Source organism: Corvus cornix, chromosome 26 (assembly GCF_000738735.6).
Source record: "Corvus cornix cornix isolate S_Up_H32 chromosome 26, ASM73873v5, whole genome shotgun sequence".
Lineage (NCBI taxonomy): Eukaryota > Metazoa > Chordata > Aves > Passeriformes > Corvidae > Corvus > Corvus cornix.
The window spans coordinates 688186-711620 of NC_046354.1; the positions used below are offsets into that span (position 1 = coordinate 688186).

At 54.2% G+C, this 23435-nt stretch overlaps 2 protein-coding genes and 1 long non-coding RNA gene across 3 annotated transcripts; 2 read left to right on the plus strand and 1 right to left on the minus strand.

Moving 5' to 3' along the window:
* The first annotated feature begins 97 nt into the window (after window positions 1-97).
* Window positions 98-5080, plus strand: WDR77 (WD repeat domain 77). The gene is made up of 10 exons (XM_039565277.1): window positions 98-312; window positions 419-604; window positions 779-920; window positions 992-1041; window positions 1349-1419; window positions 1776-1830; window positions 2080-2151; window positions 2241-2349; window positions 2807-2875; window positions 3212-5080. The coding sequence occupies exons 1-10, from the start codon at window positions 123-125 to the stop codon at window positions 3369-3371; spliced, it is 1104 nt and encodes a 367-aa protein (XP_039421211.1). The 5' UTR covers window positions 98-122; the 3' UTR covers window positions 3372-5080.
* A 1258-nt stretch (window positions 5081-6338) lies between these two features.
* C26H6orf132 (chromosome 26 C6orf132 homolog) lies at window positions 6339-21277 on the minus strand. Its single transcript, XM_039565276.1, is given in 6 exon segments — window positions 6339-9566; window positions 9880-12277; window positions 12280-12729; window positions 13055-13130; window positions 16960-17075; window positions 21045-21277. Coding segments are annotated over 6 exon segments (3294 nt in total). The 5' UTR covers window positions 21196-21277; the 3' UTR covers window positions 6339-9463.
* Window positions 18627-19607, plus strand: LOC109145259. The gene is made up of 2 exons (XR_002046553.2): window positions 18627-19069; window positions 19386-19607. It is a non-coding gene; the product is annotated as an uncharacterized LOC109145259 (long non-coding RNA).
* Window positions 21278-23435: the final 2158 nt, after the last annotated feature.

Here is a 23435-nt window from a genome sequence, read left to right on the forward strand (position 1 = left end):
TGGCGGCGCGGCTCTCGCGAGAGCGCGCGGGGAGGCGGGCGGGGGGCGGGCGCTCTCGCGAGAGGAGGCGGCGGCGGGAGACACGTGGGGGCGCCGCCGGCCCCGCTGCCGCCGCTGCCGCCATGGAGGAGCCGCTGCCGCCGCCGCCGCCGCTGCCCCAGGCGGCCCCGCCGCCCGCCCCGCCCGACACCGCGGCTCCCGCGGCCTCGGTGGATGGGGAGCCCGCGGCCGAGGCCGCCCCCGAGTGGAACATCCCGCCCAACGCGCCCGCGTGCATGGAGCGGCACCTGGAGCGCGCGCACTACCGCGCAGGTAGCGGGCGGGGGGCGCGGGGTGCCCGCGGTGCCCGGGACCCTCGGGCGCTCCCCGGGCGCTCCCCGCGCCGCTCCCCGCGCCTCCCCTCGTGTCTCTCCCGCAGACGGGGCCCTGCTGCTGGGCGCCTCGGGGCTGAACGGGCGCTGCTGGACCGGCTCGCTGTGGGTGTTCGCGGAGCCCCGGCGCGCCCCCAGCGAGGGCTTCTGCACCGCCGGCGTGCAGACCGAGGCGGGGGTCGCCGACCTGTGCTGGGTGGCTGACAGGGGCATCCTGGTGGCCTCCGACTCCGGTAAGCAATCCTCCGCCGAGGTGAGTGGCGGTGGCGTCCCCTCTGCTGAGCTGGGTGTCCCCCCGTTCCCCTCCTCTGAGGTGCGTGACCCCCTCCCCATCTCATAGGTGGGCGTCCCTTTCACTGAGGTGGGGGTCCCTTTCACTGAGGTGGGTGTCCCCCTGCATCCCCCAGGTGCTGTGGAGCTGTGGGAGCTGGAGGAGAACGAGAGCCTCATCGTGAACAAGTTCTGTAAATACGAGCACGATGACATCGTGACATCGGTGTCCGTCCTGGCCGGCAGCACCCAGGCTGTCAGCGGGGGCAGGGATTTCTGGTGAGTGTCCCCAGCCTGGCAGCCGTGTGCCCGGGCTGTGCTGGGAGCTCACTGCTCGCTCTTGTCCACAGCGTGAAGGTCTGGGACATCCCGGAGCAAACGGTGCTGCACTCCTACAGAGGTGAGTTCCGACCCACCTCCCTCTCTCCTTTTTATAGGCCCCTTTATATCCCACTTTGATCCTTTCCCCCCAGCCCCTTGTCTGGCTCCCTCAAGCTCAGGGGTGTCACAAGGACTTGTGGCCATGGTTGGATTGGGCAGCTCATCACTTTGGTAGGAAGCAGTTGGCGGCTGCTGAGCAGAAGTTATCCTGTGTCTGGGCATAAACTATTCTTTGTCCAACTGCTGTGCCTCTGGAGGTCCTTGGGAGTATGCGGGAAAGTTGGATCCAATCTTTGAGGCTCTTTATCCTTTTGTGCTTTTGGTAGCTCACTCCGCTGCAGTGACATGTGTGGCTTCCTGTCCTGGTAAGGACACTGTGTTCCTGTCCTGTGCTGAGGTAAAGCTCACTCTATTGTCTAAACCTAACCCATAGAAATGAGATTTAACTTTAGGTATTGGCAGTTTAATGCACTTATAAACCACCTCTTGTGTTGCAACCTGCCTCCCTGTATTATTGCAGTGTTGCAGTCTGATAAATTTATAATCAGTTTACCAAGCTGATTCCTACAGGTTTGTATCAAATTTTGGGAGCTCCTAGTTCTGTCCTGGGGATGACTGAAGGCTGCACTTACTGACAGCACCATTTTAACCCAGAGGAAGAGGCAGGGTCATTTTGCCTGTGAGTCAGCAGTGAATCTGAATTTATGCCACAAAGAAATTGTAAAATTCTTCTCATTCCTTTTGTATTTATAGGACAACAGAACTTTACTCTGGGACACCAGATGCCCCAAACCAGCTACCCGAATTGGTATGTCTCTGTGTGCAGTCACTGCTTATTCATGAGTTTGTGTTGGAAGAAATAAATTATTTTATGTCTGATTTCTAAGTCTTAACTCTAAATCCAGTGATGTGCCTGTTAAAACCTAAGGAGGTCTAACACTGTCACAGACAATAAGCTTAAAACCCTTGTCGTGATGCAGTAGCAGTGCTAAATGAGTTAGAGCAGGAATATCTTTGTGCTGCCTCCTTCCACACTCACCCGTTTCTTCCCTCGCAGTTTGCAGTGCCTGTAATTACCTCCCTACCTCAGTCATGTGGCATCCACAGAAAAGTGACATCTTTGTCTTGGGTAAGAATCTTGACTCTCACCAGGCAAAGCAAGGTCATTATTTTCACAGAACAGATTTTGCTGCTAACTTCCCTCCCCCTCTGTCGCAGGTGATGAAAGCGGAACAGTTGCACTGGTGGACACAAAGAACCCCGACTCTGCCCTCAGCGCCGCTGTGCACGCCCGAGGCATCACGGGCTTTGCTTTCTCTGCACACAGGTACCGAGTGATACTGGCACAGAACGTGGGACTGCATCCCCTTAACAGCCTGAGTTATTTTTGAGTAAAACCTATGAGAGTGCCAGTTTTGGTCATCTTATCAAGGAGATTGTAGCAAAGAACAGAGTAAACCAAATGTTGTCTCACTTCTGACTCCGTGAATGTCCATGACAAGAATTCTGCAGTTCCAGAATTACTGACCCACACGCTGTGGGGATTTTTCTAATTACAATCACCTCTGGTTAAAGAAGGATCACTTGCTTTCAGACCCTAATAGAATATTCCTGCTCAGTGTGCTGGCACCCTGCCAAATGCTGATGAAAACATTTTTGTAAGATTTTCTGTGAGTTAATTCGCTGTACCTGGGTCAGGATCACTAAGACTCCTGCTTTTCACAAATTTATCCCTAAAATTTCTTGTATTTGATTGTTCTAACTGTGCTCTCATCTCTCTCTAGTTCGCCCTTACTGGCTTCAATCAGTGAAGACTGTTCAGTTGCTGTTCTTGACTCAGACCTCTCAGAGGTGTAAGTACAGACAGAATGTACTCACTGCTGTTGTCTTCTTGAGTTAATTACTAATACACAGAAACCCGGGTTTGGGGTGGAAGGGACCTTAAAGATCATTCATTCCACCCCCTGCCATGGGCAGGGACACCTTCCACTATCCCAGGCTGCTCCAAGCCCCGTCCAGCCTGGCCTTGGACACTTCCAAGGTGGGGCAGCCACAGCTGCTCTGGGCAACCTGGAGTTGAAAATATTCCTAAGCAGAGGAGCATCATCCTAACAAACCAGCAGTTAGGGATTGCACAAGCCCACATACTCCCAGTGCTTGATGGCTAATGGAGTGTTGGTGTTTTCCAGGTTCAGAAACCGTTCTCATCGAGACTTTGTAAAAGGCTTGTCCTGGTCTCCTTCAGATGATGCCTTGCTCACTACAGTTGGATGGGATCATCAGGTTTTACATCACACTGTCCCCATACCAGCTGGTGAAGCTTCTGGAATCAACTGTGTAAAAGAATAGTTTTATAAACTCATGGTCCAAGTTCCTTCCTGGCATCACTTTGATTCTGCTGAAGTCGCAGGTGTGTGAACTGGAGTGGGGATGGTCTGTTGTCTGCCTTGAAGCTTGTGGCTAAGAAGGTTCCTGTAGTAATTTTGATTTAGGCATAAGTTAGTTACAAACCAAGCTTTACCCTTTCCTCAGGAGTGGCTTCTCCTGTAATAAAAGACTTTGGTTTTACTCAGAAAAAAATTGACTTCAGGCACAGAGGAGACTTGGAGAGACAGGGAATTAGGTGTAATGAAAATAGAAATAAAGTCAAAAAGACTTGATTCCTTCCTCAGTTCTCCAGACTACCCATGGAATTAATAGAACCTTTTGGGGGAGGTTAGCAACACACCTCTTGTTGGGTAAAAGTGAGAGCCTCACCCATGAGCAAAGTTCTTTGCTCTGTAAATCAGGTGGAATGAAAAGACCTCTTGGGATTCAAGGACTGGAAGGGTTCCAGTGCTGTCTTTGATGCAGCACATGGTTGAGAGTGTTGGGCCTCAGTACCAGTGTGGAGCCTCTGGTGAGCACTGGTTGTGCACTGGTCTAAAACACCAGTGTTTGGTGTCAGGATGTAAAATGAGGATCCCAGCTGGAGCCCTGTGAGTAAACATCTTTGGGGTGGTGCTGGAGTCCTGGGATGGCCAGCACGTGCTTGGCCCCAGGGCCAGTTGAGGGGACTGCCAGAGGCTGGGAGCCAGGAGGGAGCGGGTGCTGTGCTCTTTGACACCATGTTTCATCTCCTCTGTGCTGAAGGCAACTTACCAAGGATAAGACCTGTGAACGAAAGGTTTATTTGAGGGAAAAACTGGACTAAGGACTTCAGTTGTCATGTGCTTGCTCCTGTACCAGACTCTGCTTAGTGATAAACCAGATCCATGCACTTGTGACGAGTGACCTCTTGTGCTGGCGACTGAGGGGACAGGACATTCCCCTACTCCCCAAAACAGACTCCACAGAACCCTGAGAGGTGTGTTTGTCAAATACCACATACATTTCTAACTCAGCTGTTTCCCTGGAACATATTTACCTGGAAAAAGTCATTGCTCTGCATGCATTGCTGCTGCTCTAGATAGGGCTTGGTCTGGCCTAGTATTTCCTAGACAGAATTAAGCAAGTCCTGACGGATGAAACAAAAATGATGTTGAAATGAATGTTACTCTGATTCTTTAGCATGATAGCAGCACTTAAATGTACACTGCTTCCAGTTCTTACCTCTGCATACGCATAGGTTTAGTTGTGCAAAGCCCACAATTAATTTTTAGGCAGACTAAGCTTTCCCAGGCTCTGTACTTTTCTCATTTACTCTTTATAAACCTCACTTGCTGCTTTTTAAATTCCCGTGTCATACAGGTGTTGACAGAGCAACTTCCTGTTCTAGAGCAGTGTATGGCCAGAAACAGTAAATGATTATAAAAACTGACACATTTCTTCAGAAATACCCCTTGAACCACAAAGTTCCCTGTTAGGGACCTCTGATGCTGTACTGAAACAGGTCTCATGCTGGTTCTGAAAAAGTTGTCTTGGAAGATGGTTTTCATTTGTAACTGGGTTTAAGTTTCACTGGGCCACTTCTGTAGCACTGAAGAGCCAGCTGAGATCATCCACACAGTTAAAGTTGTGATTTCAGTCCCTGATATTAAAACTGTTCTTAAATAAATGTTCACCGTGTTCCTGTTCAATGCCAGGGTGCTACAGTTCTTCAGCACTAGTGCAAGGCAGGCTCTGGGTCCTGCTGCTTTTCAGGAAGTTTTTCTTTCCAAAGGTCTGAACATGGGTTTCCATCATGCACAGCTAAAAAGAAAAGTTCAAATGTCAGACATTAAACCACGTTAAGTTCTCATATTGCCACACCTGAGCAAAACACAACAGCACATGGCAAAAGACTCGTGCTGGATGGTGAAGCCCGTAGGGACAGCAGGTCACTGGTGGTATATTAACTCTGCTTTTACAATCGAAGACTAAAAACCCCTCAACGCTTCAGCATCTGGCAGATGTTTGTTGTGCCACAGGATGGCAGCAGCTGCCCTTGACAAGGGCAAGGCAGCACCGCCCCAGCTCTGCACCTTGCCTTAAAGGGTGTCTGCTTTTGGGGTTTCTAGTGCTTGCACTTGGGGTTCTTTCACTCTCGTAAGGGAAGCACAGAAGAGCAGCAGTTCAGGAGTCACTCCTGGGTTCAGCTTGGCTCAGAGTTGTTGTACCAGTGCTGGCAATGCTGCAGTAGTCACACGGACACATGGGCAGCGTGGCACAAACGCCACCAAGCCCACATCAATCCTTGCTGCCTTTGCAGCTCTCTGCCAAGGAATGGAGGGAATTCTGTGGGGTTTGTGGCTTGCCCAGCTGTCCCTGCACCACATGCCTTTCAGGTTTGGGGACATCCACTGCAGCTTCAGCAAAAGCTTCAAGGCATACATTGCACCCTTTCCCTCCCTTACACAGAGCCTGCTTCTGTAGCCAGAGCTGGATGAAGGAGGTGAGAATGCAAATCAGTTTGAGTGGAGAGAAGCCACTGCAGACAAGCCTTTTATGTTGCTGCATGTGTTGCTCACACTGCGCTTGCAGTTTTGGGCACAACATTCAAGTTGGGACTTGCGGCAAGGATGAGAGTTTCGTCCCTAATGAACGGCTCCAACCCAAGAACTATTTATAGAAGCTGCACCAGCTCCTCTGCCAGCCTGCCCAACCAGCTGGGGGTGAGTGACAGAGCTCTTGGGGCTCAGCTGCCCCTTCATGCCTTGACTGGGCTTCTAAAGACACTGAAACGGCCACGGGCTTTGGATCAACTGCTCAGAGAAATTGGACCGAGCCCTGGGTGAGCTGAAATTCAAACCCTTGCTGAGCTACATTTTCCCATCCTTCCAAGGACATGCAAACTTCTCAATCTTCCAGCAGACAGACCACATAAGCAACACTAGGAAAGAAGTCAGACCACACATGTAATAAAACAATACATCCAGAAATGTTTAATGCAAGAAGGTTGGTGTTCAATGGCACTCATAAATAAGAGACTTTGTTCAATACTTTACAGCTCATGCTCTGTTACACTGCCCTAGCAGGAACGTGTGAGGAAGAGGCAGCTAAGTTGTATCACGACTTAAATGACCACACTGCAGCACAGAGGGTGAGGTGAATAATTCCACGCTCAGGCTTCAGGATTGCTGTCAGCACTGGGCTGAGGCAGGTTGCTTTGCACCATTAATACCCCTTAGTTTTGTTTCTTCTTAACTCTGTTGCTAAATGTCTATAGTGAAAGCTGGGAGGAACAGAAACAGGAATCCAAGGACAGTTTATCCACATACCTGACAGAGTATGTCTGCCCCAGGAAGAGGGAGCTCTTCCCCGTCCCTGCAGTCCTCATTTCATGAGAGATTTAACTCTGTCCCCAAGTGCTTTGGCTGCCAACAATTTGACAGTGGTTCCTTTGTCACAATGGCCCCAGAATCAATGTCGAGTTGTTACTGAAATACCAGAATTTGCTGAATGCATTCAGGAGAAGCAGGGATAGTCCCAAGTGTTTAAAGAATAGAAGTGTTCCACTACTGAAAACCTGCGTGCTAACCAGTTCTACAATTGGGAGCAGAGTCCAGCCTGATTTAGTGACAGCTCAGTCCCCTGTGCAGTCCCAGAATGGTGTTCTTGAATGAAGAATGGCTATTTTATAAAGCTGACTTATATTATCATGCTTCTAATACTAAATTAAAACAAATTTATCTGCTAGAAATGAGACACTCCATGGTGTCTAAGACTATATTTTGACTACACAAGAATTGTGTGTCTGGGTGAAGTAGCAAATGTGACATTCAAAGCTAGTGCCACCATGGGAGTGTCACATTTTTCTCTAAAAAGAAAAAAACTTGTGCTGGGGAGATTCCAATTCTTGAGGTGGAAAATTGCACACACACACCCCCTGCCCTCCCCACTTCTGGGCAAAGTCAATACCAAAAGCTGAAATCGCCCACCCAGCCTTAAAATTGTTTTTGAGAGCTCATTTGCAATTATAGCTTACTATTTTGGAAAAAAAAAGTATCAGGAAGAAAAAAACATTAAGTTGCAATGTTATCAAAGTGACTTCTTCTTTCAAGTTAAACTGGTGAAACTTCATCCAATACTAAAACATGACCCTGAAACCCCTCAAAGAGGATCACGGATTTACTTCCACAGATGAATAAGAATCCTCAAGATGCTGTATTTTGGGGCGGGTGGTATTCCACGTGACACTTGGCACACTTAAATATCCTTATAGTTACTCCTTAGTCACTTTTCTCCATGAATATTTTTTTAAAACCAACACCCGGATATTTAAAGTTTATGATTTCAATATTGGCTGGGGTGAGCAATGGAAATCTTCCAAGTCACTGCAACTTACTGGCATAAAAATGCCCTTTGAATTAGCTATTAGACTGATTATTTTATTTGCATTTTCATTTTATTCACAGCAAAGTAAAGTTCAGACTACTTTAAAGCTGCTGCAATATCTGAACGGGCTGTTAAATTATTAGGTGAAGCTGGAAATAAAACAGAATGTCGATGACATGATACAAGTATCAAGATAACTTTTGAGAATTCCACCGTGAAGGAAAATTTATCCCTGATTTTGAGCTGAACTGTAGAGCAAGATCTGCTTGCAGGCCACGTACAGGTGTGTGCAAGGCAGGGTAAGCTGGAGTGGAACCAGTGGTATTTATAGCATTGAAAATAGAAAGTGCTTTCCATAAAAATAGACTAATGTCTCAAAGTGCTTTTAGTTTGTCAGTGATTAGAAAATATTCTCTACACGTTTTTACAGTTATCTTACAGTGACTTTCAGCAAGTTTACCTATGAGGAAGATTCTCTATTTCTAGTTTCAGGCCGCTGGCTATTCACAGCTCAGGTCAGCTGTCGTGAGACCCCATGGCTCACTCTGAAGGCTAAAACCCTCTTTAAGGCTACTCACACCTCCCACCCCTGCACAGCCACCACCAGCTCTCAGAGGCACCAGCGGGAAGCAGGGACAGGTTTGCACACCCAGCCCCTGGAAAAGCACTGAGGGAAACACCGGGAGCCAGCTCCCTTCGGGGTGTCACTGCAGACACCCCACACACCACGAGGATAAATAGTCACACTGGAATTTAGCTTCTCGGTCCCCAAAGCAGAGATGGAAGCCAAGTCTCAGTAGAAGAGTTTATAAGGACACTGGGGGGAGGTTACAGGGGTGTGAAGTGGCAAGAGACCCCTCGGGGAGAGCACCAGCAGCACAGCACCTTGGCGAGTCGCTGGCACCCACCCACCAAAGGAAAAGGATTGCTCCATGTCCTGTGTCTCCAAAGTGCTTTACAGCCATCCAGCCAGGCCTCACAGCCTCCTTCCATGAGGAATAATTACCAGCAGAAACATTTACAGTGACCAAAAGGCACAGCAAAGCAAGGCCCCTGCTCCCGAAACTGCTCCTGGAGAAGGGGTCAGAGCCCAGCTCGGCAGGACAGGCCCTGACTGCCCAGAGCTGGGTTTAAGGCGTAATTCATTTGCTCCAGACTCCTGAAGGACAGAAAGGGTAAGGATCTAGGCATCCTAAACTCTCCTCCTATCCCACTGGCCTCACATTCCTATTTTAATCCCTGACATTTAGCTATACACTGCTTTGCTTCCATTGTGCACATCTCCGAGTTGGTTTCTCCCTGCTCCCAAACATGCTGGAGTTAACCCAATTAAAAAAAAACAAACTGAAATCCATCTTGCCAGTGGTGATACTCTTTAAAGAGAGCTAAGGATGCTCTTTGGCTTTCCTAGACTGCAATTCTGAAAATAATCCAGGAGGGAAAATGGGAAAAAGGGAAACCACGTTAGCTCATGTAACAAGGCAGCAGCCTGCCCTCCGCAGTAACTACTCTCCATGACAGTCTTTTTTGAGAAAAGTCCAAGTCTCGGGCTCGCTCCCCACCTTCCTCATCAGCAGTTTCAAGCAGTGCATTTTCAGGCTGGGTTGGGACTGTCCCCTGGTGCCCGTGGAGAAGGAAAAGACCAAGCCAGGCACGTTCTCGCCCTTTCCCAGCCGGACGCCAGCAGGGCAGCCCTGAGGTCCAGCCTACCGGTGGCTCTGGTAGGCGTAGGAGATGGGCTGGCGAGTGCCCGGCCTGACCGTGAAGGTGTTGGTGGGTCCCCCGTACTGCGAGGTGCCGTGGGCAGGCCTGGAGGGGAAGCAGAGGGGAAGTCACCGAAAGCCCAGGCAGACCTTGGTGTTTAGTCAGCCTTGCAATGATGTATTTTACTGCTTCATGTCTCCACTCAGTGAGGTGGGGAGGGGAGGGAGATGGGCACCAGGGTCACAGCTGGCACCAGGGAGGAGCCACGGAACAGTCACTGCCCTTGGACCAGGACAGCAGGAGGAGCCGGGAGTGAGCACGAGCCAAGGGGCAGCGACATCACTGGAGCCCTGGTGCTGCTCTGGGGCCGGTTAGGGACACCGAGGACAGGAAGGGGTGGGCTTAGGGGGACACGTACCTGCTGGCTGTCAGCACGCTGGCAGGAGAGAAGTCCCCGTTCTGCCCCTTGTACTTGGCGTCAGCCCCGGTGCTGCCGTAGGCCGTGGGCTTCCCAGCAGCGTCCGCGGATGCCCGCCTGCCCTGGGCACTCGAGGGGCCGTTCCTGTGGGCAGAGCCCAGGCGGCTCTGAGCCCCGGCTGTGGAGCTGAACCCCCCGGGGCTGTAGGAGGAGAGGGCGGAGGAGAGGGTGCCTGAGGCCCGGGGGGCTGCGGCTGCCCGGGGGTAGGAGCTGTCGGGCTCCGACATGTACAGGCGCTTCTTGATCAGCGGGCGTGGGTTGGGGCCGTGGCTGGGGAAACTCGTGGAGCTGCTGTAATCCAGGCACTGGGGCGTGAAGTCGCCGTTCCTCCAGCTCTTCTCCAAGGGCGGTGGAGCTGCTGGCTCCTGGCTGCCCCCGCAGCTGCGGCTGTAGCCAGACCACCTGAAATAGCGTGGCTCACCTGAGCCCCGGCTGCTGTCAGGGACACTGGGGCACTTGCGGTTCTCCTCCCGACTTGGGAGGGGACCCTCATCCACCTCGTTGCTGAATTCGGGAGGTGGGGGGATAATCCCATAGTCCAGCGCCGTGTCCCCATTCTCCTCCTCCTTGGGCACTCTGTGGCAGGCTGGGCTGGGCTGGCTCGGCTGCCCCGAGTTCAGCAGGCCCCGGAGCAGGCTGGAGGCAGCGGCTCGCCGGGGCCCGGAGGGCTGTGCCTCGCCCACTGCCCGCACATCCCGGCCCTGCTCCGAGGAGCTGGAGAAAGAGGGGGGTTTGCTCCAACTGGACCCCGCTGGACTGGCCGCAGAGGGCCGAGGCACCACGGTGAAAGAGTAGGGCTTGGACTCGTGGCGGAAGAAGCTGGTGGAGGTGGTGTCCGACGAGGCACTGTTGAGTCTCAGAGGCGGCTTCGCCCTCAGCGCGGCTGCCCCGTCCCCGCCCTGGCGGCCCCGCTGGGCGCGCTGCCGGGCTGCCAGCAGCAGGGCCATGGGTGAGCCCCGCTCCACGCGCTCCCCCGTCACGGGGTGGATCAGCACCTCCTCCTGCCCTGCTCCTGAGGTGTCTGGGGGGCTCCTGGCTGAGCTCCCAGGGCATGGGGTTTCAGCTGAGCCCAGGGCATGGGGCAGCTCAGCCGAGCTGGCCCCAGCCCGGTGCACTTTGTACTGGAAGACGGCTGAGCTGGGCTGTGGTGCCGGGCTCTGTGCCGGGGACACAGGGGGTGATGAGGGGGTGGGAGCAGGGGGCTCCTCTGCTGGTCCCTGAGGTGGGTCTGGGGGGCTCACGCTGCTGTTGAGGGACCCAGGAGCAGGGCTCACGGTCTCTGTGGCCTTGCCAGCAACAGGAGCAGGATGGTCCTTGTGATCTGTCTCATCCTTCTCCACAGCAGCCACCCGCGTTGGGAGTGGGCTGGGGACCGGTTTTGGCACCACTGAGTCACTCATACCAGGGGGGCTCTTCCTCAGACCAGGGGGGCTCTTCCTCACTTCCGGGGTGCTGATGCCATTCTCCACACCCTGCTTCTGGCTGCTGAGCCCTGGGGAAGGTTTCCCCTCTTTCTTCAGGGACAGCATAGCCTCCAGCTCGTTCCTGATCATCATCACACTGCGGGGCTGTGGGGCAGGGTTGCTCTCTGGGCTGGTGATCGCTGTGCTGAGAGAGCCCCCGTTGGTGCTGGGGGGGCTGCTGGGCACCTCCTTCTTCTCGCTCTCCCCTCCCTTGGATAACTCTGTGTCCTTCCTGGTGAGCTGGGGCTGGCTGAGCCCTGGCTCACGGCTGCCAGCACGGCTGGTACTGCTGTCCATGGGCTGGGGAGCACCCAGCTTCTCCAGAGGCCTCTCCTCCCGGCGCGGGGAGCGCAGCAGGGCCGAGAGCTCATCCCGCAGCCTGTTCAGGTTGTTGGCATCCTTCCAGTCATCCTCGCAGGTCGGGTAGTCCGGAGGAGGGAGATCCAGGTCGTTCGCAGTGAGAGGTTCAGATTTTGGAGGGGAGTCTCTCCCAGCTGTTTTCAGCTGGGGAATCTTCTCCCCCTCTGAGCCCGGCAGCAGGGACCGGTGGCCGGTGGCATTTGCCCCTTGGCTGAGCCCTGGGCCCGGCTTGGGGCTCAGTGGAGGGGGTACAGCTGGCTTCCCAACGCCCTGTCTGAGCCCGGAATTTCTCTGCTCGGCTTCTCCCAGCCGCGCCTTGGCCGCGGGTCTGATGGTGAAGCAGGGTGGGAGGGGAGGCCGGGCGTGCGGCTGCCTGGGGATGGGCTCCTGCCGGCCAGGCTGGCCCTCCTGCACCGGGATGGACGAGGAGCGCGCCGGGGCCGGCGGCGGCACCTTGAACGACCTGGGGAAGGTGAGGTGGGGCTCGGGCTTGGGCTGCAGGCTCTCCTTGGGCTGGGGGCTGCGGGCGCCCCGGCCTCGGCAGGGCAGAGCGGCCCCTCGGCATCCGCCTGCCTCGTGTTCAGCACCGTCTCCGACTTCCACTTGGAGATGCTGGGGGTGAAGGGTGCGGGGTCCCGGGCACCCGGCGGGGCTGGTGGGATGAAGTCTGGAGGAGCCGGAGTGCTGGGGGAGGACAGGGCAGAGGTGGGAGGCGGCGGGGCTGCCACGGCAGGAGGTGGTGGCACAATCTCAGGTGGAGGTGGCGGTGGCAGCATTTCGGGGGGTGGAGGGACCGGCGAGGCCGGAGGGGGTGGCACAGGCACCGGTGCTGCTGGAGGGGGTGGTGGGGGCACCGATGGTGGTGGGGGGATGTCTTCATCCATGTCATCCCCGTCGAGGGCCTGCGGGCGCAGGTCCCCCACCGAGCTGTAAATCCGATAATTGCCATTGACCTGGGAGCCAGAGCCTGGAAAGCAGCGAGAGCACAGCCGTGTGAGCACCTCTCCATCAGCACTGAGCCAGCCTGACCTGTGCCAGTGGCCCTCCCAGGGAGCCAGCCCCTTGCTAGGCTTGTCTAAAACTTCCTGAACTCAAACAGCCACTCTGCCTCACCCCTCAGGAATTAATTAATTTTCAATTACTTCAAAAAATAATTAATAGCAGACTCTATTTTAGCATGAAAATATATGAGCAGACTGTCTGCTCCAGAGCTCGGTACACACACACTTCCTGCCCCGAGGGCATGGTGAGCACTTTGTGCTGGCCAGGACTCTACAGAGAAGATCCCTTACCAAGAGCTGCCTTTTCCTCAAAGTCTTCTGGCACCGACGGCGTTGGCACAGCCACCCCATGGGATTCTTGGGCGTTCTGCAAGAGTTGAGAAAACAGAGCTGTCAGTTTTACGCCCAGGGATCAGAGCGAAGGGCTGACAAGCAGCCAGTAATTTGTCCACACAAACTGGAGCCTGATGGGATCCAGGGCAGTTTCTGCGATATGGAGGTCCCTGTGGAAGCTGCTGTTGACAGGGTTTGAGGGGATGAGTGAAGTGTTCAAGGCTGCACAGGCCATGGACACAATTCCCCCGTGGTCAGGTGCGAGGGCAGGAGAGGAGCTCAGCTATTTCACATCTCCCCTCGAGGCTCCCCAGCCCACCAGCAGCAGCACCGGCTCCTCACCATCCATGTACCAGCAAATTGAGCAGCTCCCCTGGGTTTGGAGGGTATTTTTCTGCAGCAAGCGCTGCCACAGTCACGTACACACCGCGCTGAGGCCACAGACAGACCTCCAGCCTTTTGAGAAACTGGCACCAGCATATCTGAACACTCTGGGGAAAACTGCTCCTTGTGTGGCTTCGCTCTCAATTACTCCCTTCACATTCAAGCTGAGAACTCAGCAGCGCCTTTAGCTGGGACAGGACCAGCAATTTAGCAGCCTACACATCTGGGAGGACGCCTAAAGCGAGGGCACTGCGGGTAATTAGAGCCACCCAGCGTGAGCCATTCGGGCAGGCTGACTCACCCGGAGCGCCCATGGGGCGCTGCCAGCAGCACAAAGCCTCTGCTGGCCCCGGACTCAGGGCTGGGCTGGCTCTGCGGGGCTGCAGGGGCTCCGGCACCCACGGAACACACGGCGCTGCCGAGCCGGGCACGGACGGCGGTGGCCAGCACGGCCCGGCTGCCACTAGCCAGGGCCCGGGGACAGCCTGGGGCACCACGAGTGTGTCGGAAAGACACAGAGCTCCGAGGGAGCGTCCAGCGAGGGACACGGCGCGGGCAGTGGTCGGGGACGCGCTGCCCCATCCCCAGGCTCCACATCCACCCTGCGGCTTTCCTGCTCACCCCAGGCAGCTGTTTGCAGCTGTTAACAGCCCTTGACAAAGGAAATGTTATCCTGCCATCAGCCTGCGCCTCTCCCCAAGCTATTTCCTGCACACAAAAGCCTGGATAATGATTGAGCCCCTGCCCTTTGCCTTTCACTGCCATTATCACCATTTTTACATCAGATTGCTACGGGATTCCAAAGTCTCCTTGATCAAAGGTCAGGTTGGATTTGTTCATCCAGCCCCATCCAGGCACATTACGGTTACACAGTGCCGTGTCTGGGGAGCTCAGGAGCTGCTGGGGCAGAGCTGATTCAACAGCAGCACCTGGGCTCCTGCAGAAGAGCCCTGGAATGCCCCAGCTTTGGCCAAAATAATAGGAAAATACACATATTTCACTTGCTACGTCCATCACCCTGCAGATGACCAAAGATCCTCTACAACCACAAAGAAATGAGCCAGTTACTGGTGAGCCAGGAGTGAGTGGGAATTCACATTCCTGGGATTGCACAAAGGATCAGACAACCCTGTGCTGATGGAGAAGCCAAGGTCTGCAAAGGCATGAGCCCAGATCCTTAACTTCCTCTGAAAGCCAGAGGGAAGACAAAGGCCAAGAGAGGCACTTCAAGAGCTGATAGTTAAATTGTCCAGAGCAATGAGATTCCAAAACCACAAAGAAAAAAACCCCAGCAGTTCCCATTCGCTGTGGAAATCCATTGCTGCTGGTTTCCAGAGCACCCTGAGGGTACCTGCCCATGTACAGGGAAACAAAGACGTCTGAGCTCTGCATTACAAGCAGCATATGCATCACCTGCCTGGACAGCGGTGGAAAGGGACTGGCAGTCAGAAGAGAGCTATGCAAAGCTGGAGGACACAGTCTGCACTTCATAAAGGAGCAGTAATTTTGGACGTGTCATTTCAAACTGGGCAAGCCTGTTAATCGCCAAAACCTTCTGTGGCAGTTGCTAATGCTCAGCATCTCTCAAAAACCACCCATCCCCACGTCATGAGCTGGCTTCTAAAATGGAAAGCATCCCCAGCACGCTGCCAGTCTGCGGACATGACTGGCAAGATTGTTCCCGGGGTTTGCTCGGGGTGCGGCCAGCCCAGAAAACCTCCAGCTGATTCAGAGCAGGCTCAGGGTGCTGTGCCAGGAACCTGCATTTCCAGTTTGTGGTACCTGAATCAGATTTGTGCCTGCTGAGGATCCCGTGGGGGGAAGCTTTCACTGTAACCACCAGGAATCACTTTTCATCCCTGGAACAGTCAGACGTCCCCAGTTCAGGGAGCCTGCCCGTCCACAGGGTCCCCAGCTCCCCGGGCTCTCAGGAGCCCCCTCTTCCCACCCATTAAATGACCAAGGTTTGAGGCTGCCCGTTACAAAAGCCACCCCAAAATACAACTGCTGAGCACCCCGGGGGCTCGGAGAGGCCAAGGATCTCTCTGAATATGAAGAGCTGTCCCTAAACTTGTTTTTGAGCTAGGGCAGTCTGGTGGTTTGCTGAAGGCATTTATTCCCCTGGGATGCCAAAGCCCTGCCTGCAGCTGCAGTGCTGGGGAAGCCAGGGGGGCAGGGGGACGTGGGGGGACCCCTCTCCTGAAATCCCTGCTGCGATTCCGTGTGGGACAGCCCAGGGCCACGGGGGAAGGGAAGCTGCTCCGTGTGGGAAGAGCTGCCAGGTGCAGAGGCACAGGAGCTGCGGGGAAGGGCGTGTGCATCCTCCTGACTCACTCGGAGCTGCTCCCCGTGGGTGGGGGGAAAGGGTTAAGGCAGGAGCTGCAGAACAGCCCCGTGCAGGTGTGTACCCGGTGCAGGTATGTACGTGGCAGCAGAAGAGTCTGTGCCAGATCAAATCATGATCAAACCTCCCCAAAATAGTGCAAACATCCAACACAGACCGATCCTTCAAAATGCTGCCTTTTCCTACTATTCCTTCAGTTAAAGCCCAGGTTTGTGAGGGACCCTCACAAGGGAAAAGGAGCCCCAGGGCCAGCTGTGCCTCTGCAGGCAGCAGCAGAGCACCAGGCCTTGGGTGACAGCCCTTAGGACTTGTTAATTCCTCTACCACACACACTTCCATTAGCAGAGGTCACCTCCTTGTCAAGACCAAAGGATTTCAGCGTTTTACTGTCTTCACTGACCTCCTGACCTGCAGGTATCACTTCAATTTAGCTGCTGATATCTCTGGAGCCTCTCTGAGCACCCTGCTCTAGTGGCAGGGGGTGGAACAAGATGAGCTTTAAGGTCCCTTCCAACCCAGACCACGATTCTGTGAATCCTGTGCCTCACTGTGCTCTTTAGGGGATAAGACCTCTGGAAAGTGCAGCATGGGGTCCCTCCTAGCCAGCCACAAGCAAGTGTGGCTTCTGGAGTTAAAGCCACCTCCAGGCCCTCTGCTCTGGCTGTGTTGGCCCTTGCTGCTCCAGGCCCTGCTCCCAGCTGCTGCTGGAGCACTGGCAGCTCTGCTGGGAAAGAATCATCCCCTGCACACCCACAGCATCACCTCCTGATTCCTCTGCTGCAGCAGCACTCGGTTCAGCACTGCTGGCTCCAGCAACTGCCTGATCCCGGGACAGATCCTGCCAGCAGTGGGGAGATAAACTGCAGTGCAAGCCTGATCTATCATCTCCATGCTCAGCAATTATTCTTTAATTGAAAATGCAAGTCTGACGGTGCTCACGCCTCTCCCCCGAGTGCCTCGTCCATGTCCCACACCAGCCCTGAACTCAGATCACCTCCTAATCCCTCGTACCCAGCGTCATTATAGAGTGGTTTTGCTTTCATTTCTTCTCTCCCTCGGGTAGGGGCTGAGAGCAGCAGCCAGCCCGGCTGGTTCTGGGCACCAGTTCCACCCCAGCAGTGACTCGGGCACTCACCAGGGGCAGGAACGTCAGCAGCGGCCGGACCCTTGGACGGGGCTTAAGCGTTGCTGTGCCAGAGTCTGTCACTGTCCCAAAGCGATTGTCACCGTAATACACCTCGATCACATCACCTGAGGGGAGAGCAGACTGTTAACAGCAGCACTGAGCTTGGGCAGTGGGCAAACAACACCGGACACTGCGGAATTTTAAAAAGAGCTGTGGAGAATTTGCTGCATCAGCTGCCAGGAATGGGCAAAACCCACCAGATTCCGAGGAAAACCTGGGTGTCTTGGAGGTGAGTGGAAGACAGGGAGAGAAAGGTCCTGTGTGTGCAGGACAGGCACTCACAACCCTGTCACACACCTGCAGAGCACGGAGAGCCTTCCCTGAGCTCCGGGGATGGAACTGAAGCAGCTCAGAAGGATCCAATCCTGATCTGAGCAGCTGGAATTGAGGGGGGAGGCAGCAGCAGAGCTGACCAGGAGGAGGGACAGCTCCTGCCCTTCCTCCCCTGCTGGGCACTCTGTGGGCAGAGCACTGGCATCCAACCCAGAGGTGATTCCAGGTGCTTCACAACACTCCCACACTCCAGCCTGCTTTAGGTGACTTCCCACAAAATACTGCTGTGGATGGAGGGAGACACCAAGGCAGGAAGTCACAGGGTCCTGGTGTGACAAGCAGGAGAAGGCATCAGGAATTCCTGGTTCCCAGCCTTGTGCTTTCACCTTGAACCACACCTCTTGGGCTGGTTTTTTCTGACAGTGAATAAAGCTCATAAAACTAATTTAATTACATTCTTTGTGTCTGATTAGCAGCATGAATTAACAAGCAGAAATACTGAAGCACGTAAACCCCACCTTGGCTGGAAGGAGATACACAAATAACTCGTAGCCAAGGAGACCGACATTAAAGAAAATCTGAGAGTTTGGGGAAGGAGGGGGAAGCAACAAAATGGCTGTGATTGAAGGGAAAACTGCAGGAGAGTTCCCAACAAGAGATTTCAATAGTGAGGAAGGGAGGAGAGGAAGGAGGAAGAACCAAGCAACCTCCACCCCAAAATGCAGACACCAAGTAAAAAGCTTTCTTCTTTTGCCCCCTTCCCTAAAAAGTCTGGGAGCACAGACCTCAAAGCTGAGCCCCTGCTGAAGTGTGAGGCACAGAAACAGGTCCTGTCCAGTATGGGAAGCTGAGGAGCAGAAGCGTGAGGGTTGTGTAAGCTCTGGGCTGCATTTCCAAGCCTCCCAAACCCAAAGGCAGCGCTCTCCAAAGCGGGTCTGTGGCCGAGGAGCTCCATGCCCCAGAGTCCCTGATGAGACTGTGCAAGCCACGGCCTCTGCCACAGCCCCAGCCAGTGTCCCACTCCCTCCTGCGGGTCCCTGCTCGCCCTTGGTGTGCCCTCCCCACACTGCCTGACCCAGTGCCAGGGTCCCCACCCCATCACACACTGCCCTGGCACTGGCTGTGGTTGTCACCAAGTCTCTGCCCTCCTTGGATGAGCAGAAATCAGGAGGAAGCTCCCAAGGAAACAGCTTTACACCAGGTCTGGTGAAAAAAGAGGAGGGCAAATGCCTGTGTGTGCATCCCACAGAAGGAAAGCACTTGCATGAACACCTGGAATGAAGAACGTGACCACACCAGGGGCTGGGCATGAGGCAGCACAGCCTCTGCTGAAGAGTTGGAGGCAGATGAATTCCACACAACCTTGAAACACACCACTGAGTCCAGAAGCATGTCAGCTTTTCCCTTCTCCCACCCAGCACCCCCCAAGTTACCCTGGGACACCCCCAGAAATATCCAGGGTGCTATCACTGCCCTTCCAAGCAATCGCAGCTTCCTCTCCCTGACACCAAACTTCTCCCACCACAGGAGATTCTTTACACAAAGGACATTTTCTTCAGCTTTCAAATCACCAATCAATCTGTGCTTCAGTCAGCCTGGTCCTACCAAGATTTTACCACTTCCCTGCCTGGGAGGGGCCTGAGCACACAGGAGGAGCTTCTGGAATCCCAAGGAGGACAGAGGTGCCAGCAAATTGCCTGGAAGTGTTCAAGGCCGGGTTGGATGGGTCTTGGAGCAACCTGACCTAGTGGAAGGTGTCCCTGCCCATGACAGGGAGTGGAATGAGGTGAGTTTTAAGGTCCCTTCCCACCCAAACTCTGTGATTCTGTGATGATTAATTCTGTGGGTGACCCCGCATTCAGTGAGTAAGGAGCAGCAATTAAGGGCAACAGGAGAGTTTGGACTCAGACCGCCTGAGCAGCAACAGAGTAGTTCTGAGACTTGAAATGATGAGTTTTATATTTAACAAGTCGCTAGGTAAACCCAGTGAGAAACTGGATTAAAGATCACAAGGACTTTGATCCTAGATTACTAAGCATCGCTACCCTGAATGCTTTAATTAAAGTAAAATGAAGTGCTTGTAGTTGTGTTTTCTTTGCTAGATAAACAGGACTTGCCTGCTGGGAGCCTGTCACCAGCAAGACCTGAGCTCTGCCAGCTTCGTTTCCTGGAAGGAGGGATCAGGAAATGCACCCTTGGAAGCTGCGGAAAGCAGCTGGCTCAGAGGACTGGCCTTGCTTCAGCCACTTTTTGACATTCAGCCTGTCCTGGAGACATTTGTGTTTGCTCAGCCATGGGAAATTAAATAAACAATTTGCCATGCATGTAATGGAACTTCTTCCTCCCCGGGGGTTGCATCACCTGGAGGAGGCACAGCAGGTTTGAGCCGGGGTATCCACAGCTCCCAGGAGGAGGAGGAGGAGGTGGCATCAGTCACTATATTCAGGAATCTCTGAGTCAGGGACATGCAAACCTACACCCATTCCACATTGCTTAACTTGTGTTTACTTTGTATGAGAAACTAAGGTGGGGATCAGCAGGAGCAGCGGACTCCTCCTGGCAGCAGCGCTGGTGTGAAGCTCTGCAGGAAATGTCCCAGAAACAGGGCCAGGGACGGGGCTGGGTGGGGGCCCAGGTACAACAGAACTGTCCCTTGGGACTGTCCCTTGGGCTGCTGAGCAGGGAGCAGACCCTTCCTCACACCGACCCACACACACCACTCTGAGCGCGGTCCCTCAGCCCGGGTGTCACTGTCACAGCACCCTCCACAAGCCACATTCAGGGCAGAAATGCCAAGAGGATGCTAAGGAGTGATCCAACAGCTGTTAGGCTCAGATTTCAGGACTCCTGGCTTTTCCTTTGCAATCTGACCCACACCTGAGCAGAACGCTTTTGTACTGCCATTGCAGAACTGCAGCCACGGAAATCAGGCTTGTAATAAGCAGACACAGCAACTTCTTTTCTTTTTTTTTAATCCAAACCACATCAGAGAGAAGCTTGAATCCTCCTCAGATTTACGACAGTTAGAAATCAGCAATTTTCTTCCTAGGTTGCAGAGTTGCATGAAACTGCCTGTCACATTTTCATTTTATCTTGGTTTCAGCAGCTTGGCCTTTGGGGTGTAACCACCTCGCAGTTGCTTTCACAGACAATACTTCACCCTGCACAGCTCAGCAGGCAGCACTTCCATTTTTTTTAATCTTGGAAGAGTTTGTTGGGCTCTTACATCCACCAAACTTCATCCACAAACTGCTATCTTCTATCTACCTGGCTCCATTACTATTAATTTGGCTCCCTCCTACATGAGCCTCCAGGGCACCGTATTGCAATTAAAACCACAAAGAAACACAAATAAATCCCGAGGAATATGCAACCCTCAGCTCCCTCCTCGCTCGCAGCCCTGCGATAAACAGGTTCATGAGTAAATAACTAAAACCTGGGAAGGCGCAGATCAAACATGGCGTGGGAAAGCGCGACGGGAAGCAATAAAACAGATTCACAGCCACTCATCAGCCTCTTTTAGCCAAGTTTAACTTGCCGGGAGCGGCGAGCCGGCCCCAGCCGAGCTGCGGACCGTCCGCGCCCTCTCGGGCCCGGGTTCGGGACCTGCGCTGCCGCATCCCGGTGCCACCGGGCGCTCCCGGAGCCTCCGAGCCGGGCGCTGGAGGAGCCCCCGCCGCTCCCCGTCCCACCCACCCTTCTCCCCCCGCGACCGCCCCGGCCCGACCCCGCACGGCTCGCGGCGGGCGGGGGACACTGACCGGTGCCACCCGCGCTGTCCGAGGTCACCTCCTGCGTGAAGATCCAGGGCGGGTTGGTGGCGAACAGGGACGTGGCGGTGGGGCTGGAGTGGCGCTTCCCGAAGAGGCGGCTGAAGGTGCCCTGCACCGAGTGGTGATGGTGCTTCTTCATCCTGGCCGAGCCGGGCGCTGCCGCCGCGCTCCCGGCCGGGCATCCCCGCGGCACCGCGGGACGGGGCCGAGCGGCTCCGGAGGGGCGGGGACGGTCCCACCCCCGGCCCCGCCCCCGCCAGGTGCCCCGGTGTGTGATCAGGGCGGCCACAGCGGGAGCGGTCGGGTGTGAGAGTCACGGAGTGACCTGAGCCGCAGGGGATGCGCGGGGATCATCCCAGCGCGGCTGCGGCCCTGCGCAGACACCCCGAAATCCCACCCTGTGCCTGACACCTTTGTCCAAGCGCTCCTTGCGCTCTGGAGAGCCTGGTCCAGTGCTCAGCCACCCTCTGGATGAGGAACCTTTCCCTGATATCCTCCCCAAACCTCCTGACGCAGCTCCGGCCGTTCCCTCGGTCCGAACCCTCGAGGGGTTTGATTTTTCTCTCTCTCCTTTGTTTCTCTGTCCGTTCACCTTCTGCTGAGCCCCGGCTTCCCCGGCAAGGCCAGAAACACCCGGTGAGACCGGGGTGCTCCGAGGGTCTGAGTGCTTTCGATGCAAAACCCTAAAGCCAGTGGGACTTTACCCCAAACCATTTCTAGTTTCAGGTACAAAAGCAAATTTCTAGCACTGCTAACGATTTTTTGTGCCATACAAGTAAAAATTGAGAGTTAATGAGTAACACTAGCTACTAATAAATGTAGGGAATTCTGGAGAACTTTAAACCCCAAATAGTTGTCAAAACATTAACTCTGAAACACAGCTCCCAGCTTCAGGTTAAGGTCTTATATCTCTTTCTCTCTCTACCACATTCTGAGAGTGAAAACAATATAGATTTCTTTTTTCAGTGATAAATATCACTTATGTAATTACTTTGAAATGATGCTTTTCTTGTGGAAAGTGTCTTCTTTTTTTGCCTTAAAGTACAAATTAGAGCAACACATTAAATCCCCTTGAGGAATGAAAAATGAGCACTGCTATGATATTCCAAAAGGGAAGTCTAATCGTGGCACAGATTGTGAGGCAGCACTTAAATAAAGTGAATTATGAATGGGAAATGGGGAAGGAAAATGAGAATTAAAAAGTTAAAATTCAATCCCGTGGTTGTGCTAGAGGAGCTGTAATGATTTAAAGCGTTTTCCAGGGGATTTAACCCGGGCCGCAGCTCCGTCCCGCTGGTCGGATGCCTTTCCCTGGCTGCAGCGGGCAGCCCGCTCCCGGCTCCCGAATCCGCTCCCGGAGCAGGGGTGGCTTTGTGCCCTGCAATTAGTGGGACTCTCCTGACAGTTATCTTAAGTGCTGTTTGTGAGACGGAAACGCTGCTGCGGACTGGCACCCGCCCTGGCACTCAGCAGGGACCGGCTTTAGTGGGGTGGCAGGAGAAGGGATTGTCCTGCCTGCGGGGAGGAGTGGTGGTGGGATGGAAACTGGGAAACAGCAGAGCTGCATCCTGCTGAGCTTCAGGCAGCATCGCAGCATCACAGGATCAGTTCGGTTGGAAAAGACCTCTGAGATCACCGAGTCCAATCTGTGGCATGTAAAGAAAATTGCCTGGGACCTCTCGAAAGCAGAAATCAGGTGGAATGAAGGACCCACTCCCTGCTGGAAAGACAAAGGACACAGTATCTCTACAAGACAGGCAAGGCAAAAGTGCTCGCTGATATCCACAGTCCTTGAATGACCAAATGGAACAGGACACAAAGAGAGGCAGTCATGGAAAAGGGAAGGAGAAGAGGAACTGTTTTAAGAAGCGAAGCCAATAAAATCCTGTGGAATGAGAGAGCCTGGGCTCATGCACAAAGGTGTCCCACAAAATCTCATTACAGCAAGGAGACTTCAAAGGGGCTGCGGGGCTGCAGCGCTGCTCTGCGTGAGCAGAAGGGGTGATTCAGCTCCCTGACACTGCTCCGAGGAGTTCCTGAGCCCCGGGGCTGGGGGTGCCACGGCCCTGCCCCTGCCACCCCACCAACAGCGCTCCTGCCTCACCCTGGGTGGTGAGTGCAGGAAAACATCACCCTCACAACATGAAGGGATTTTGAGGTGAATTTATTATCCCACTGAACACCAGCTGCTCAACAATTCTGCCAGGGCTCCTGTGCACACTCCCATTTGTTTGTTCCAGGTGAAAGATGTTTGTTCTTTACCTTCCACCTCCCAGCAAAGCACAGACCTCTCCTCAGAAGGGCAGAAAAAGCTCGGGAGCAGCACGAGGAGCAGGCTGGGTGTGCTGCTGGGCACGGCGACTTCTGTGAAGTGCAAAC

Bases quoted from the DNA above. Each gene is read 5' to 3' on its own strand.
- WDR77 (XM_039565277.1), top strand. From the start codon at position 123: ATGGAGGAGCCGCTGCCGCCGCCGCCGCCGCTGCCCCAGGCGGCCCCG. The intron at 921-991 runs GTGAGTGTCCCC...TCTTGTCCACAG, and splicing joins AGCGGGGGCAGGGATTTCTG to CGTGAAGGTCTGGGACATCC. The intron at 2,152-2,240 runs GTAAGAATCTTG...CCTCTGTCGCAG, and splicing joins AAGTGACATCTTTGTCTTGG to GTGATGAAAGCGGAACAGTT.